The sequence below is a fragment of the Stegodyphus dumicola genome, chromosome 2 (assembly GCF_044657685.1).
Source record: "Stegodyphus dumicola isolate Sdum_Otavi_A_Nest chromosome 2, ASM4465768v1".
In the NCBI taxonomy this organism is placed as follows: domain Eukaryota; kingdom Metazoa; phylum Arthropoda; class Arachnida; order Araneae; family Eresidae; genus Stegodyphus; species Stegodyphus dumicola.
Window position 1 is genome coordinate 279,241,569 of NC_140769.1, and position 12,428 is coordinate 279,253,996.

General features: G+C 31.3%; 1 protein-coding gene across 3 annotated transcripts in view; it reads left to right on the forward strand.

The window, feature by feature from the left end:
* The window catches only part of mldr (mitochondrial ribonuclease P catalytic subunit), a 54,978-nt gene that overhangs the window by 15,756 nt on the left and 26,794 nt on the right, over positions 1-12,428 (forward strand). For all 3 annotated transcript variants that reach the window (XM_035363289.2, XM_035363291.2, XM_035363290.2), the window contains exons 3-5: positions 755-796; positions 7,590-7,845; positions 10,292-10,428. In XM_035363289.2, coding sequence (XP_035219180.1) covers positions 755-796; positions 7,590-7,845; positions 10,292-10,428 — 435 coding nt within the window. The remainder of the gene's footprint in view (positions 1-754; positions 797-7,589; positions 7,846-10,291; positions 10,429-12,428) is intronic.

Consider the following 12,428-nt stretch of genomic DNA (forward strand, 5'->3'; position numbering starts at 1 on the left):
AACATGTTGAGCCTGGCGCCGAATTTGCGGTCCTTTCTGTTTAGCCGGCGGGAGCGATCAAGCGACACAATGTTGCAGGGTGATCCATGACTTCATGCACTGAGCTTTTACCACTGAGCATCATTAGAGCTTTGTCGGCTACCGACATATAAGCCCTGCCTGTGTGTGACAAAGCTCATGGTCGCGAATGTTAATACTGTCGGTCCGCCAGACCGACGCCAGCCAAATGAAAATTCCAGAGCCGCTCCCCAGGGACTGGCATGGCCACACGGAAAGTTCACTGCCGGTCCCCAGGGACCAGTGCTGGGCTCAACGTGTTAAGCTACACTTATTTTTTATTTTAAATTAAGACGAAAGGAAAATATTTGATAATAGAAATGTAACAAATAATCCTCCTCAAGCAGTATTCCTGTCTATACAACTAATAAAAAAATAATTATTTTTAGTGTTTAACGTAATTTCATTTCTAAAGTTATAAAAGACTAGCCTTTAAAAATTATAAAAGTTACCAAAGTTGTCTTTTTATTTAACAATTATTTTATGAAAAGAATTTTGATTGATATTTTTCAGTCTTTAACTGGAAATTATGAATAAATCTTTTAAAATGTTAAATTGCATGTTAAACAAATATATTGTTTTTAAGCCTTGTATATTTTTTATATGTTGTTAAATTTTGCCATTTTGTTTGTGGAGCTTGAGTTTTACATAATTTATAAAGTAAAAAAAAAATAATAGATATTAATTTTTTTTTCAGTCATTCATCAAAATGGAAAATCTCTTATACAAAAGTCAACAGGTTGTGAATATTTTATACTATATTAAATTCTTAGTATTTTGTATTGAATCTGAGAAATGTTATAAATCTCTCATTTGGATTTGCAATTATCAACATAAGTAGCTTTTATGTGTAATTTACTGTTATTTCATCTCCTTTCTCTGAAAACTACTAAGCAAACATTTTTAATTTATTGAAAGTTATTTATCATAGTAATTTATATATTTATAATAGTATATTATTATATATTTATAGTAATAATATTTAAATATATACAGTACAAAGTCTGTAATCCGGAATGATCTATAATCCGGAACCCAAAGCCACAAACTTTTTTTTTGTATGGTTTACGCATGCACGTTGGGAGGATGTGTCTCCAGATACGTTAAAAAATGCTTGGCATAATTTATAGGCAGCTACCATATTTCATGGTGAGGACGATGAACATGATAGCCGCGAATTTGAAGGTTTTTGGACATCGCCAACTAAAGGTGAAATTTTCCAGTTATTGGATTTTGTAAAGAAATGTGGAGAAGCGCTAATAAATGAAGATGATATAACAGAAGTTTTTCATTGTGATGACAATGCCCCAATCAATTAATGGACGGCAAAATCTGTAGTATGGTTCTAGATCCAGGAAATACCGCTTCCGATAGTCAAGAAATAGACAGAGAGGTTATTGAAAACGAAAAAATTGCGATTGACAAGTTAGTCAGTATTCTCGACGCAGCAATTACAGGACTTGAACAGTGAAACTTTGTAACTGAACAAGAAATTATATCTGTTTATAAAATTAAAGAGAAAGTATTAGCACAAAAAACAAAGTAACTTAAACAACTTACATTGAAAGAAATGTTTAATAAAATAAACAAATAAATATTAAACGTTTTTTGGTACTTGCGTATTAACGCAACCAGGCCAAAATTCGCATAAATCGCCAAATTTGCCGACCCTACTTACGACAACCCTACTTGTTATACGTAGTTTTTCATAAAGAAATTATTTTTCTTACTGGTTAGATTGAATGCCCTGAAATACTTTAACTATGGGTATTTGGGTTCTGCCTGCGAGTGAAAAAGATGCTGTTGAATTGTTGCAAGGATATGGAATTGTACCGAACGAACATACTTGTAAAAATCATCTTGACTCGTACCTTACTGAATTTATATGGCGGCAAGCTCAAGCTGTTAATGGCGAAGACGGTTTTCAATCAGTGCTAAAAGCAATAGCCAAAAGATTTCCACCGAAAAAATACTTCTGCAACTTATTCAAATTCGAAACCAAAAGGGTTTAATTGCTATTTTATATTTTAAAACAAAATAATATAAAAAACTGTATTAAAAATTATCTGTAATTAATAAATGTACATTTTCTTTCTAGTCATACTTTTTTACTCAAACTTACAAATCGTGCCAACCTGGTTGCGATAATACGCAAGTACCCTTTTTTTTTTAAATTTTGATACCCTTTAGATCACAATTGCTCTTTATTTCATAAATTACAGTTCCATATTTTTAATTGTATAATTTCTGCATGCCCTCTTACCAGAATTAAATTTATGATCTATAATCCGGAAAAATCCCTAATCCGAAATCGGTGAAGTCCCGACAAGTCCGGATTACGAATTTTGTACTGTAATATATATTATAATATACATAATTACAGACATATTTAAATAATATACGTGAATGAATCATGCAAAATTTCAATAATATTTATTCTGAAATAATTATTTCTGACAAATAATTCCTGAATTTTAATTAAAATAAACTGTGATTATTGTACCACATAATTGTACAGATTTTTTGAAAATGTGCTTGACTGAATATCTTATAAATGGTTTATCTTAGGGCCATGATTTCAATTTCTTTCAAAGAGAATTTCTTTTCTATTTGCCAGATATTGATAAAAGATGCGCACAGCATATGTCCATGCAAATTAATATTTATTATATTAATTATCAAATGACGAGGCAAAGTTACGTTTTTTAGTTCATATACATCTTTGTGCATCTTTGTGATGATAATTCATATTCCTGAGTGATTTTTGACATCCACAAACTTGTAATAGTAGCTCTGGAAGTAAAGGTTTTAACAAACCTATTGGATTGAAAACCTTTTGGCAAAAATAATCTCTTGGTTATTTTCATTTCACATGTCTGTGGCTCTCTAAATTAGTACATCTTAAAATGTTATCTATGTTCCATATTATCTCTACAATTGAAGTTGCTCCAGAATGCTTTTCAACATTTTTACAAGCAAACATAGCTTTTAAAACCATGCAGATTAAAACAACCTCTAGTCATGCTTGACTTTGCCTGTTTTGTAAAGTGCAATTTTGTGTTAATATAAAAAAAAATTAGATATACAGTTGTCCACATAGAATTAGATTTTAAGTTTTGGGGCAGTTTTCTAAAAGATTCATTATAGATGCATTCAACAAGTAAGGTCTAGAACAAACTCCAAATATGACTTGACAATGTCAATAAATTTCTTGTTTTTCATTACTTGGGGGGGGGAAGAATCTAAGAAAATCTATGTTTTTGGGTTCTTTAATAACCAGTTACTTATTATTTTTTCTACATTATGTAACAGATATCGGTAAAAATATATTTACAGGTGCCTCTTGGCGAAAATCGGCGATGCATGGATACTGAGTTTGTGCAATTCTTTGACTTGTTATTTTGGTTTTGTGTAGCGGCGATTTTTAGCGCAAAAATCACCATTACACAAAGCCAAAATAATAAGTCAAAGAATTGCATAAACTCGGCATCCATGTACACATCAACATATTTTCACTTAAAAAAAATCAGAGAATTGTATAAACTTGGCATTGCGCAGCCCCTTGACTTTGTTCATGTACACATCGAACTATATTCACTCAAAATGTCAAAGGAGCAGCCAACAAAAAAATATATAATCCCAATAAACTACATCAAACAATCAAATAACATAAAAAAGGAAATTCATCTTAGCACTACACAAAGGAAATATCCACTTACCTTATTTACAAATTAACACATCTTCAGTCAAACAAAATTCCTTAACAGCATCCCAAAACTTCCTAAAATTATTTGAACTGGAATCTGTATAGTGGCTTTGCCATATAAATTCACAAAATAAGAGTAAAAAATATCCTAATAAGCGCCATTATCGTCTAACGTTCAACCATACGCATTTCCTTCTTACAAACAGGACACTTAATAATGGCTACTAAGTAAACTTTTGTTTACAGACCAGTCAAGTAATGCTCTTTTCCCCTTTCATTCAAAATTGTACAGAAACTTTAAATTAATCTCGCCACATTCAGCCATTTTACCGTCTAAACTACAGAACAAGCAACAAACTTCCTAACCAACACATACCACAAGCCCTTACAAATCTTTCCCATCATTCAAATTTACCGTAATCACACAACCAATTACATCATAATAGGGTTTCCATAACATTCAACTACACAGGTTACTATAAATGAAACAACAACTTAACAATAAATGAAACAACAAATTAATGATAAATGAAACAACTTAAAGATAAATGAAACAACAACTTAATGATAAATGAAACAACATTGCAATAATACATATAAGAGGTACCCTTAAATCTACTCTAACCCAGATATCTAGATATCTGTTACATAATACAGAAAAAATACAATAATTTCACATATAATTTCAGTATACTATGTATCATAAGTTATATATACATATGTATACCTCCCACATACAAATGTGTGCATAGATAACATTGACATATATATATATTTATATACAATAGCTTATATAGACTATTGTTGCAATCATTAAATCTGAATATAAAGGCTTCGAAAACTAACATATGAACCCAAAGACATAGATAATCTAAGAACTCAAAGACGTAGATTTTCTTAGATTTCTTTCCCCCCCTCCCAAGTAATAAGGGAGAAGAAATTTATAGACATCGTCAAGTCATATTTGGAGTTTGTTCTAGACCTTACTTGTTGAATGCATCTATAATGAATCTTTTAGAAAACTGTCCAAAAATTGAAAATCTCATTTTATGTGCACAACTGTATATCTGGAGTTTTTGATATTAACACAAAAATGCACTTTACAAAACAGGCAAAGTCAAACATGCCTCTAATTTCTTGTCCCTCATTACTTAGGGTGGAAGGAGGAATCTAAGAAAATTTGTCTTTGGGGGCAACAGGTAACATCAAAAAGCTTTTTTTAGTATCAGCACTTGTACTGATTGGATACATTATTAAACGATCGGTACTAATATTGCGATTAACTTCTTTACCTTAAGCAATCGTTTAACGAGTTTTTCTCTCTACAAAAGTTAGAAGCAATAAAAATCGAGCAAATTTCTGAAGTTTTACTATCTAGTTTAATCACTGGTCTGCGAGACATGTTACGACGTTCATTATTTAATTCAGTTTCCATCTTTATTGTCAGAGAATTGTGTAGATTCACATTCCCAAGACGATTCTAATTTGTATCTCTAATCGGGAAAGAATTTTCGTTTTGTTTTTAAACTCAGTTAGACTATCATTCTTCTTAACAATTTGAGAGGGATCAGCTATTCTTAAAATTTTTAATTACCATAGTGTGCTCAAAGAAATTTCTAACATTCACTCACAAAGTCATGTTATTGCCTTTTGCATAAGTATTGTTTTTACCATTCACCTAAGTTAATTTTCCACAACTCTTAAGCCTGAATCTAGCTCAACTGAGTTTTCAATTAGTCAGTTACCATAAACATCTTCTCCATCCAAAAAGTCAATTTTTTGTTTCTTCATGGAAAGAATGTATTAAATCAAATTTTTCTTTTATTTCAATTCAACTGACATTAATTTTTGGAATATTATTTTAGAATATTTATTATTAAAATTTGGATTTGTCTTTTATGTCATGTTTGTATTGTATATTAAAATGTTTTGATGAAATTATAAATAATCATGATAATCTTATGCAGCGGTTCTCAACATTTTGACTAATACGAAACACCTAAACAAAAATTCAAAAACTTTAGACCACCACTACATTAATGATTTTTTTTTTCGGTTTCTGATATTGAAATATTTAAAAAATATACAGTCAAAAGTCTTTAATTCGGACTCGTCGGGCGATTCTGGATTATAGATCATCAGTTTAAATCTGGTAAGATGGCATGCAGAAATTATAAAATTAAAAATATGAAACTGTAATTTATGAAATAAATAGCAATTATGATCTAAAGGGTATCAAAATTTACAAAAAAAAAAGATTAATATTTATTTGTTTACTTTATTAAACATTTCTTTCAACGCGCGCATGCGTAAAGCATACATCTCCCTCTCCCCGTGCAGAGCAGCATGAAATTGATAAACAGATTTTGAAATGGTTAGAGAAACAAAGGAGCCTTTATCCATTTTTTGCAGCAATTCCACTTTTTGTTTCATGAACATCAAAACATGCGTTCCCTTTGTAGATCCAGCATCGGAAATTCTATTTGACATAATCGAAAGTTCCAACTTACTTTTATAAAATTGCTCTAACAGTCTGCAAAAAATAATCAGCCGGATCCAATTCGAAGATTAAGGAACAACGCAATCTGCAACATTAACTGAAATAGATAATTAGATAATTTTAGCATGCGCAGTTGAAATTAGAAAATTTCAACCAGAAAACTATTTGATTTGCATTTGTGATATTTATAATGACGAGGAATTTGATTTAAATTATATCAAAGACAGAGTACATCGAGATGAAATACTACATTACAAGCCAAAATTATAAGCGGAATAAAATAAAAACATCTGCCCTGAAGATAAGGATAGTGCTGACAGATCAACTTCCAGTTCATTGCGCGCCGCGACGTCCCCCCCTCCCCGTGCAGAGCAGCATGAAATTGATAAACAGATTTCGAAATGGTTAGAGAAACAAAGGAGCCTTTATCCATTTTTTGCAGCAATTCCACTTTTTGTTTCATGAACATCAAAACATGCGTTCCCTTTGTAGATCCAGCATCGGAAATTCTATTTGACATAATCGAAAGTTCCAACTTAGTTTTATAAAATTGCTCTAACAGTCTGCAAAAAATAATAAGCCGGATCCAATTCGAAGATTAAGGAACAACGCAATCTGCAACATTAACTGAAATAGATAATTAGATAATTTTAGCTTAGCTTATACCGTCTGTTATACATTAAACGCGCATGCGTAAACGTATTATGCGCATGCGTAAAGGTATTACGCGCACGCGCAGAATGTTTGTAGCTTTGAGGTCCAGATTATAGATCATTCCGGATTAACGACTTTTGACTGTATATATTTTACCATTTGTACAACCTTTTGACTATTTGTATTAAATATGTACACATAAAAAATATTAGATTAAAAATTGGTTGGAGATCAATTTGTTTATGTCTGGTGTTATTTCACTTGGTTTTAACTTTAAACTAAGATCCACTTTTAATTTTACTTTGTGTTTATTTTTCAAATATAACATGGAAAAAAATCCTTATTCACACAAATAGGTTGTGCAGAATGGCAATAAAAATTGAATAGCTTTATTTGAAATGCCTTTATTCATTTTTTGGTTCAGAACAGGTGTGCTATTTTTTAAATCTTCAGTTAGAGTTTGATCAATTTCGAACTCTAACTGAACTTCGAGGAAATTTCTATCAATCATTCTTTTGCTTCATGAGAGTTTGAATTTAATAGTTAAAAATACTTTGTTTTTTTGTGTACCACCGGTTGAGAATGACTGTTCTAAAGTTTTTTTCCCTCACCCTTTTCATTCTCAAAAACACTTTTGCAATCCTTGTTTAAATGTTATTTTGTTCTACACAGGGAGACAGCATGTGAAGCTTGTAAACGATTCCTTAAACCATCAGTACTTACAGATGAAGAATTCACACTTTTGAAAAATTCATTCCTAGAAAAATCTCTTAAAAAAAGAGATTTATTCATTAATACATCACACAAGGAATTCAATGCATTTATGAATTTCATTGATCATCATAAACCATTTCATATAGTTTTAGATGGATTAAATGCTGCATATACAAACCCTGCCAGTAAGAAGCCTAAGTATTTAGCAATTCAGGTGTGTATTTTTTGCAAGTAAATTTTACTTTATAATTTTGCATTGATTTTTCCATCTATTGTTATTTAACACTTTTTTTTCTCATTTATTGAATAGGAATTTTTTTATAGATTTTTATATTTATCATTTCTCTTAATATCCAAAAAATAATATAATCCATAAAAAGAATTTTAAATATATAAAAAAACAAATCTGAAAGCTTTCAAATTTTATATTACGCCCAAAGGGATTTTTTTTTAATGTTTTGTGTCTTACCTTTATTTATTAAATATGTTCTTCGCACTTAAACCATAAAATTCAATTCAACAGCAGTATTGCAAAATAATTTTTAAAAAAGCATATCTTTAGAATTTCCGAATTCGCGCGCTGGAGATAAAAATGTTTTTTTCCGCTTACAATGTTGCCATCGCTCGCTTTGAAATCGTTGAATTTCTTAATGAAAAACTCATAAATACTTTACAAAATATGAAATAGGTAATAAAACAAATCTGGGCTTCTAAGTGCCCATATTCAGGTGGAAATATTGTAAGTTATTTCTCCCGCCTTCCTAGCGTGCGTTCATGATGTAGTGGTCAGCACACTGAGCCGGTATTTCAGAGGTCCGTGGTTCGATTCCCGGCGAGGGCGTTGCTAATTTTTCATCTTTTCTGCTTCCAAAAATATGACTAATGTCTCTACACTGGTGCCGGAACTAAAAGGGTTGTGGATGATGACTGTCCACACACAGGATTTGGCGATTGGGTCCCCTAAAATCCCCAGTCACCCTTTAAAAGGAAGAGTATTCAAGGTATTTCTTCCCCCTTCCTAGCGTGCCTTCGTAGTGTAGTGGTCAGCACACCAAGCCGGTATTTCAGAGGTCCGTGTTTCGATTCCCGGCAAAGGCATTTCTAATTTTTCATCTTTCCTGCTACCAAAAATATACCTAATGTCTCTACAACATACATTAGTCAAAATTTGATGGCTCTAGGTACCGTTGTTTTATCACAATGTGAGAAACATACATAGATTTATGCAGCCTCTTTGTTATTTAGTTTAAATATAATACAGGGCAATAATATTTGTTGGCAACAATTTCAAAAGTGATACAGACTTTTCGATGCAAAATGCCAAAATGATATTAATATCCCTTGTGGGCTAACACCCTTTGGGCTAAGGAGAAAAAGAAAAAAATGAATACACTACCCACTCTCTTATTCCAAGCATGTATAAGTTTAATAAATGGTGATTTCAGTATTGCAAATTATGGTATCAACTTTGTACTTATTTTATAAAATAGTAATTAGCAATTAATCTTATAATAAACACCTAAATAATTAATTAAAAATGAATGCTAAGATTAAACGGTTTGTGAAACTTGGGAATTTATTCTTTATTTAGTTTATGATTAATACCTGATGAAAATTTAAACTCTTACAGAAACGCATTCGATCCATATTTGTTTTATATTGTTAGTCAACTTTCTTTCTATTGTATTTTGTTGTTGCTGTGATATATGGCTTTATTGGAAGGATCAATCCAAACATATAAAACAGCTCAAGTATCACACAAGAACAATGATATATAATGCAAAAGAACAAACATTTAAAGTAAAAACCAGAACTAATGAACATGGAAATAAAAGTAAAAGTTAAAAATTTAAACAACAAGGAAAGGAACACAAGAGATGTAGTCTTTACAAGGAGTTCATGAAAGTTCTGATATTCCAGTATAGTTTTCTTATCTCTCCACGTTTCTGAGACTCTTTATCTAGTTCTAAAGTTTTCCCCAGCCTCTTTACGGGGTTTTAAACAAAACTTTTCCCAAGTGTCTTGAATGTTAGCCCAGGATTTGCCTTTTGATTTTGCTGCCCGGTCAGATTTAAGAGTATCCAGTATTTATGTGAATAAATTGCTTCACGAATTATTATTTTCTGTTTCTAATCAATAATAAAATTCTTCTGAACTTTTTTTAATTCCATATAATGAATAACAGTCAATTTTCTTCCAGCTTTCCAGATCTTATTTAAGGTATTTCGATAAAAATATCAAAGCTGAAAGACTGGTATTATGTAGAAAAATTTTTAAATGAGTATTAAAAAAATTGTTAAAAAGCATTCATAACTTTTATAAGGTCTTTTGACCATGTTATGACCATCTACAGGCTGTTTCCCAGAGAAAATTGTTAAAGTGTTTGCTTTTAGACATGGGCCAATGGTGAGTTTCTTTGCAGCCGAATAACAAGGAGAAATAGACTCTTTAAGTGAATAACTTCTTCCATATTGCATTCTGAAGCCATTTAGTAATTTTTCCTCCCATTTAATTATCCATATATTTTAGCAATTTTTTTTAGCAACAAACATATAGTAAAATGTTTGTTGCTAAAAAATAAGTATTTTTTCTTTTCTTTTTTCCATTTAACTTGCTTAAATTTTTAACTCAAAAGTAAAATAATAATAATTTCTCTACAGCTTTTGCACACTGTGAAGATTCTAGCAGGTTGTTCTCGAAAATTACTTGTCTTGGGAAGGAATCATATGAAAAGATGGCCTAAACCTATAATGCAAAAAATTTGCCTGCGTGCTACTATGTTTTTCATAAATGACACGTAAGTTTTTTGCATTTTATTTAAGTACTTGAATTTTTTTTTTTATTTAAAATAATATTGTTACAAAATGCCCAACCCTGGTTCCTCCCAAATTGCCAGAAAAATGGCAAAGAGAGGCAGAGTGAAAATCACCCATTTGGCGACAAAATTGGTGATATGCCATAGATGAAGCGAGAATATTCTGGAACAAATTCTTACCAGTTTCCCCCATAATGTTCTCGAAGACAGGTCAAAAGCTATGTAATCCCTGCCTGTACATGGAGTAGCAATGTATTGTGAGTTTATCATGGAGATTATCTTGAGTGTGTTCAGTAGTAGTGTTTTGAGCTCCGAGAGCAATCAACTGAGTCAGGAGCTGTACTTTAGAGCTTTACCGTGAAGTTGTCTTCACTGTTATAGCCTGAAGGCTGTGTTGCTGATTGTTCCAGCATGTTTATTGTAGTTTTCTGATGGCTGTAAACGTGTCTTTGAAACTCTCCTGTGTAATACTGATGAATAAATTGTGCTTTGATTCTTCATCAAGTATTGTCATCAATCACTCCAAATCCACTATAGAATGCAACAATATATTATTTGTGATAATAGTTTTTTTTCTTCCAATACCCATCCCTGTTTTTTTTTTTTTTTTTTTTTTTTTTTTTTTTTTTTTTTAAACTCTTTCTGCCCATGCACTATTTTAGTATATCTGTGTTGTATGTATTTAATTACTATCTGTTGACATTAAATAGTTCCTCAACTATGAGACTATTTAAATACAATGACTTCATTTCATACGTTAATGCAAAAGTATTTTAGCTTGTTGTTTTATACTAGTATATATTGGAATTATTTTGAACTTGATATAAAAAATCCTAAAATTCACTAACTTTGTTTTGGTTTTAAATTTTTTATTTTCTTTAAAAATACTTTTATTACTGCTTGTTGAGGTAAAAATTAGCTTACAAAATGGAAATTGCTAAAAGTTATTACATCTGGCAACATGGAATGAAATAGAGTGATATTGCACCGTTGTTGTTGGCACAAGTCTGTGTAGTTAGTGGTGAGACAGAAGTGATGGTGGATTTTTGTTGATCTGGCATAAAGTGAACTGTGTTGGTGTGCCAATAAAAAAAGCGCATTGAAGGGTTCTGGGAGCAATGAATTTGTTCAGTTTTTGAGTAGGTATGATGCCACAGAAAAGCTATGATTCATTCCAACTTTCATTTTAGGCAGAACCCTTAAGTCATGCTGCTGTTTTTAATTGGCTTAGAATTTTTCTTTTAAATAGTAAAATATGGATGATGAACAATATGACACACACTGTGTGATTGTAAAAACAGAAGAAAATATGGACAGATTGCATTATATTACTGATGGTGACAAGCACGTGACATAAGAAAAAATCTGTGCTTCCGTGCATTTTGGTATGAATTAAATTCAAGTGATCTTGTAATGATGATCACTTGGTTATTTGGGTGTATTATTGCAGATGGATCTCTTATGAAATGATAATGATGCAAAAGCATATGTATCAATTTGTCCATGAAAATGTTGGAAAATTTTCATCAGAAAGGGTTTTATGCACTGTATGATACCATAACAGGTAATAAAACATTTTGCATATTGTTATGATCTCTAGTGCTGTATGTATTTAATTACTATCTAGTGCTGTATGTATGATCATGAGCATTATGAGTTCTTCCAGATGAAGCCCTGCCAAGAAAAGTTATTAAAGATCCAACGATGGCAAATTGATACTGGCATGCTTTCACAGTCTTAGAGCCCACATTGTGAAGACTACTGCTGGAATTTCTGTACTCTCACCATCTAATAGTACACTTTTATTTGTATAATGGTAGCCATGCAGAAGATTCAAACCATTAAATGATCCACTGGTACATGAACAACATTTCACTGACTAGCTGATCTTTAGGTGGAGTATGACAGGTGATATTGTGTGTGTAGAAGCTAAAACATTAAACATAGCAAGAGTAGACAGAAGACTTTTGGCTCTAAATATT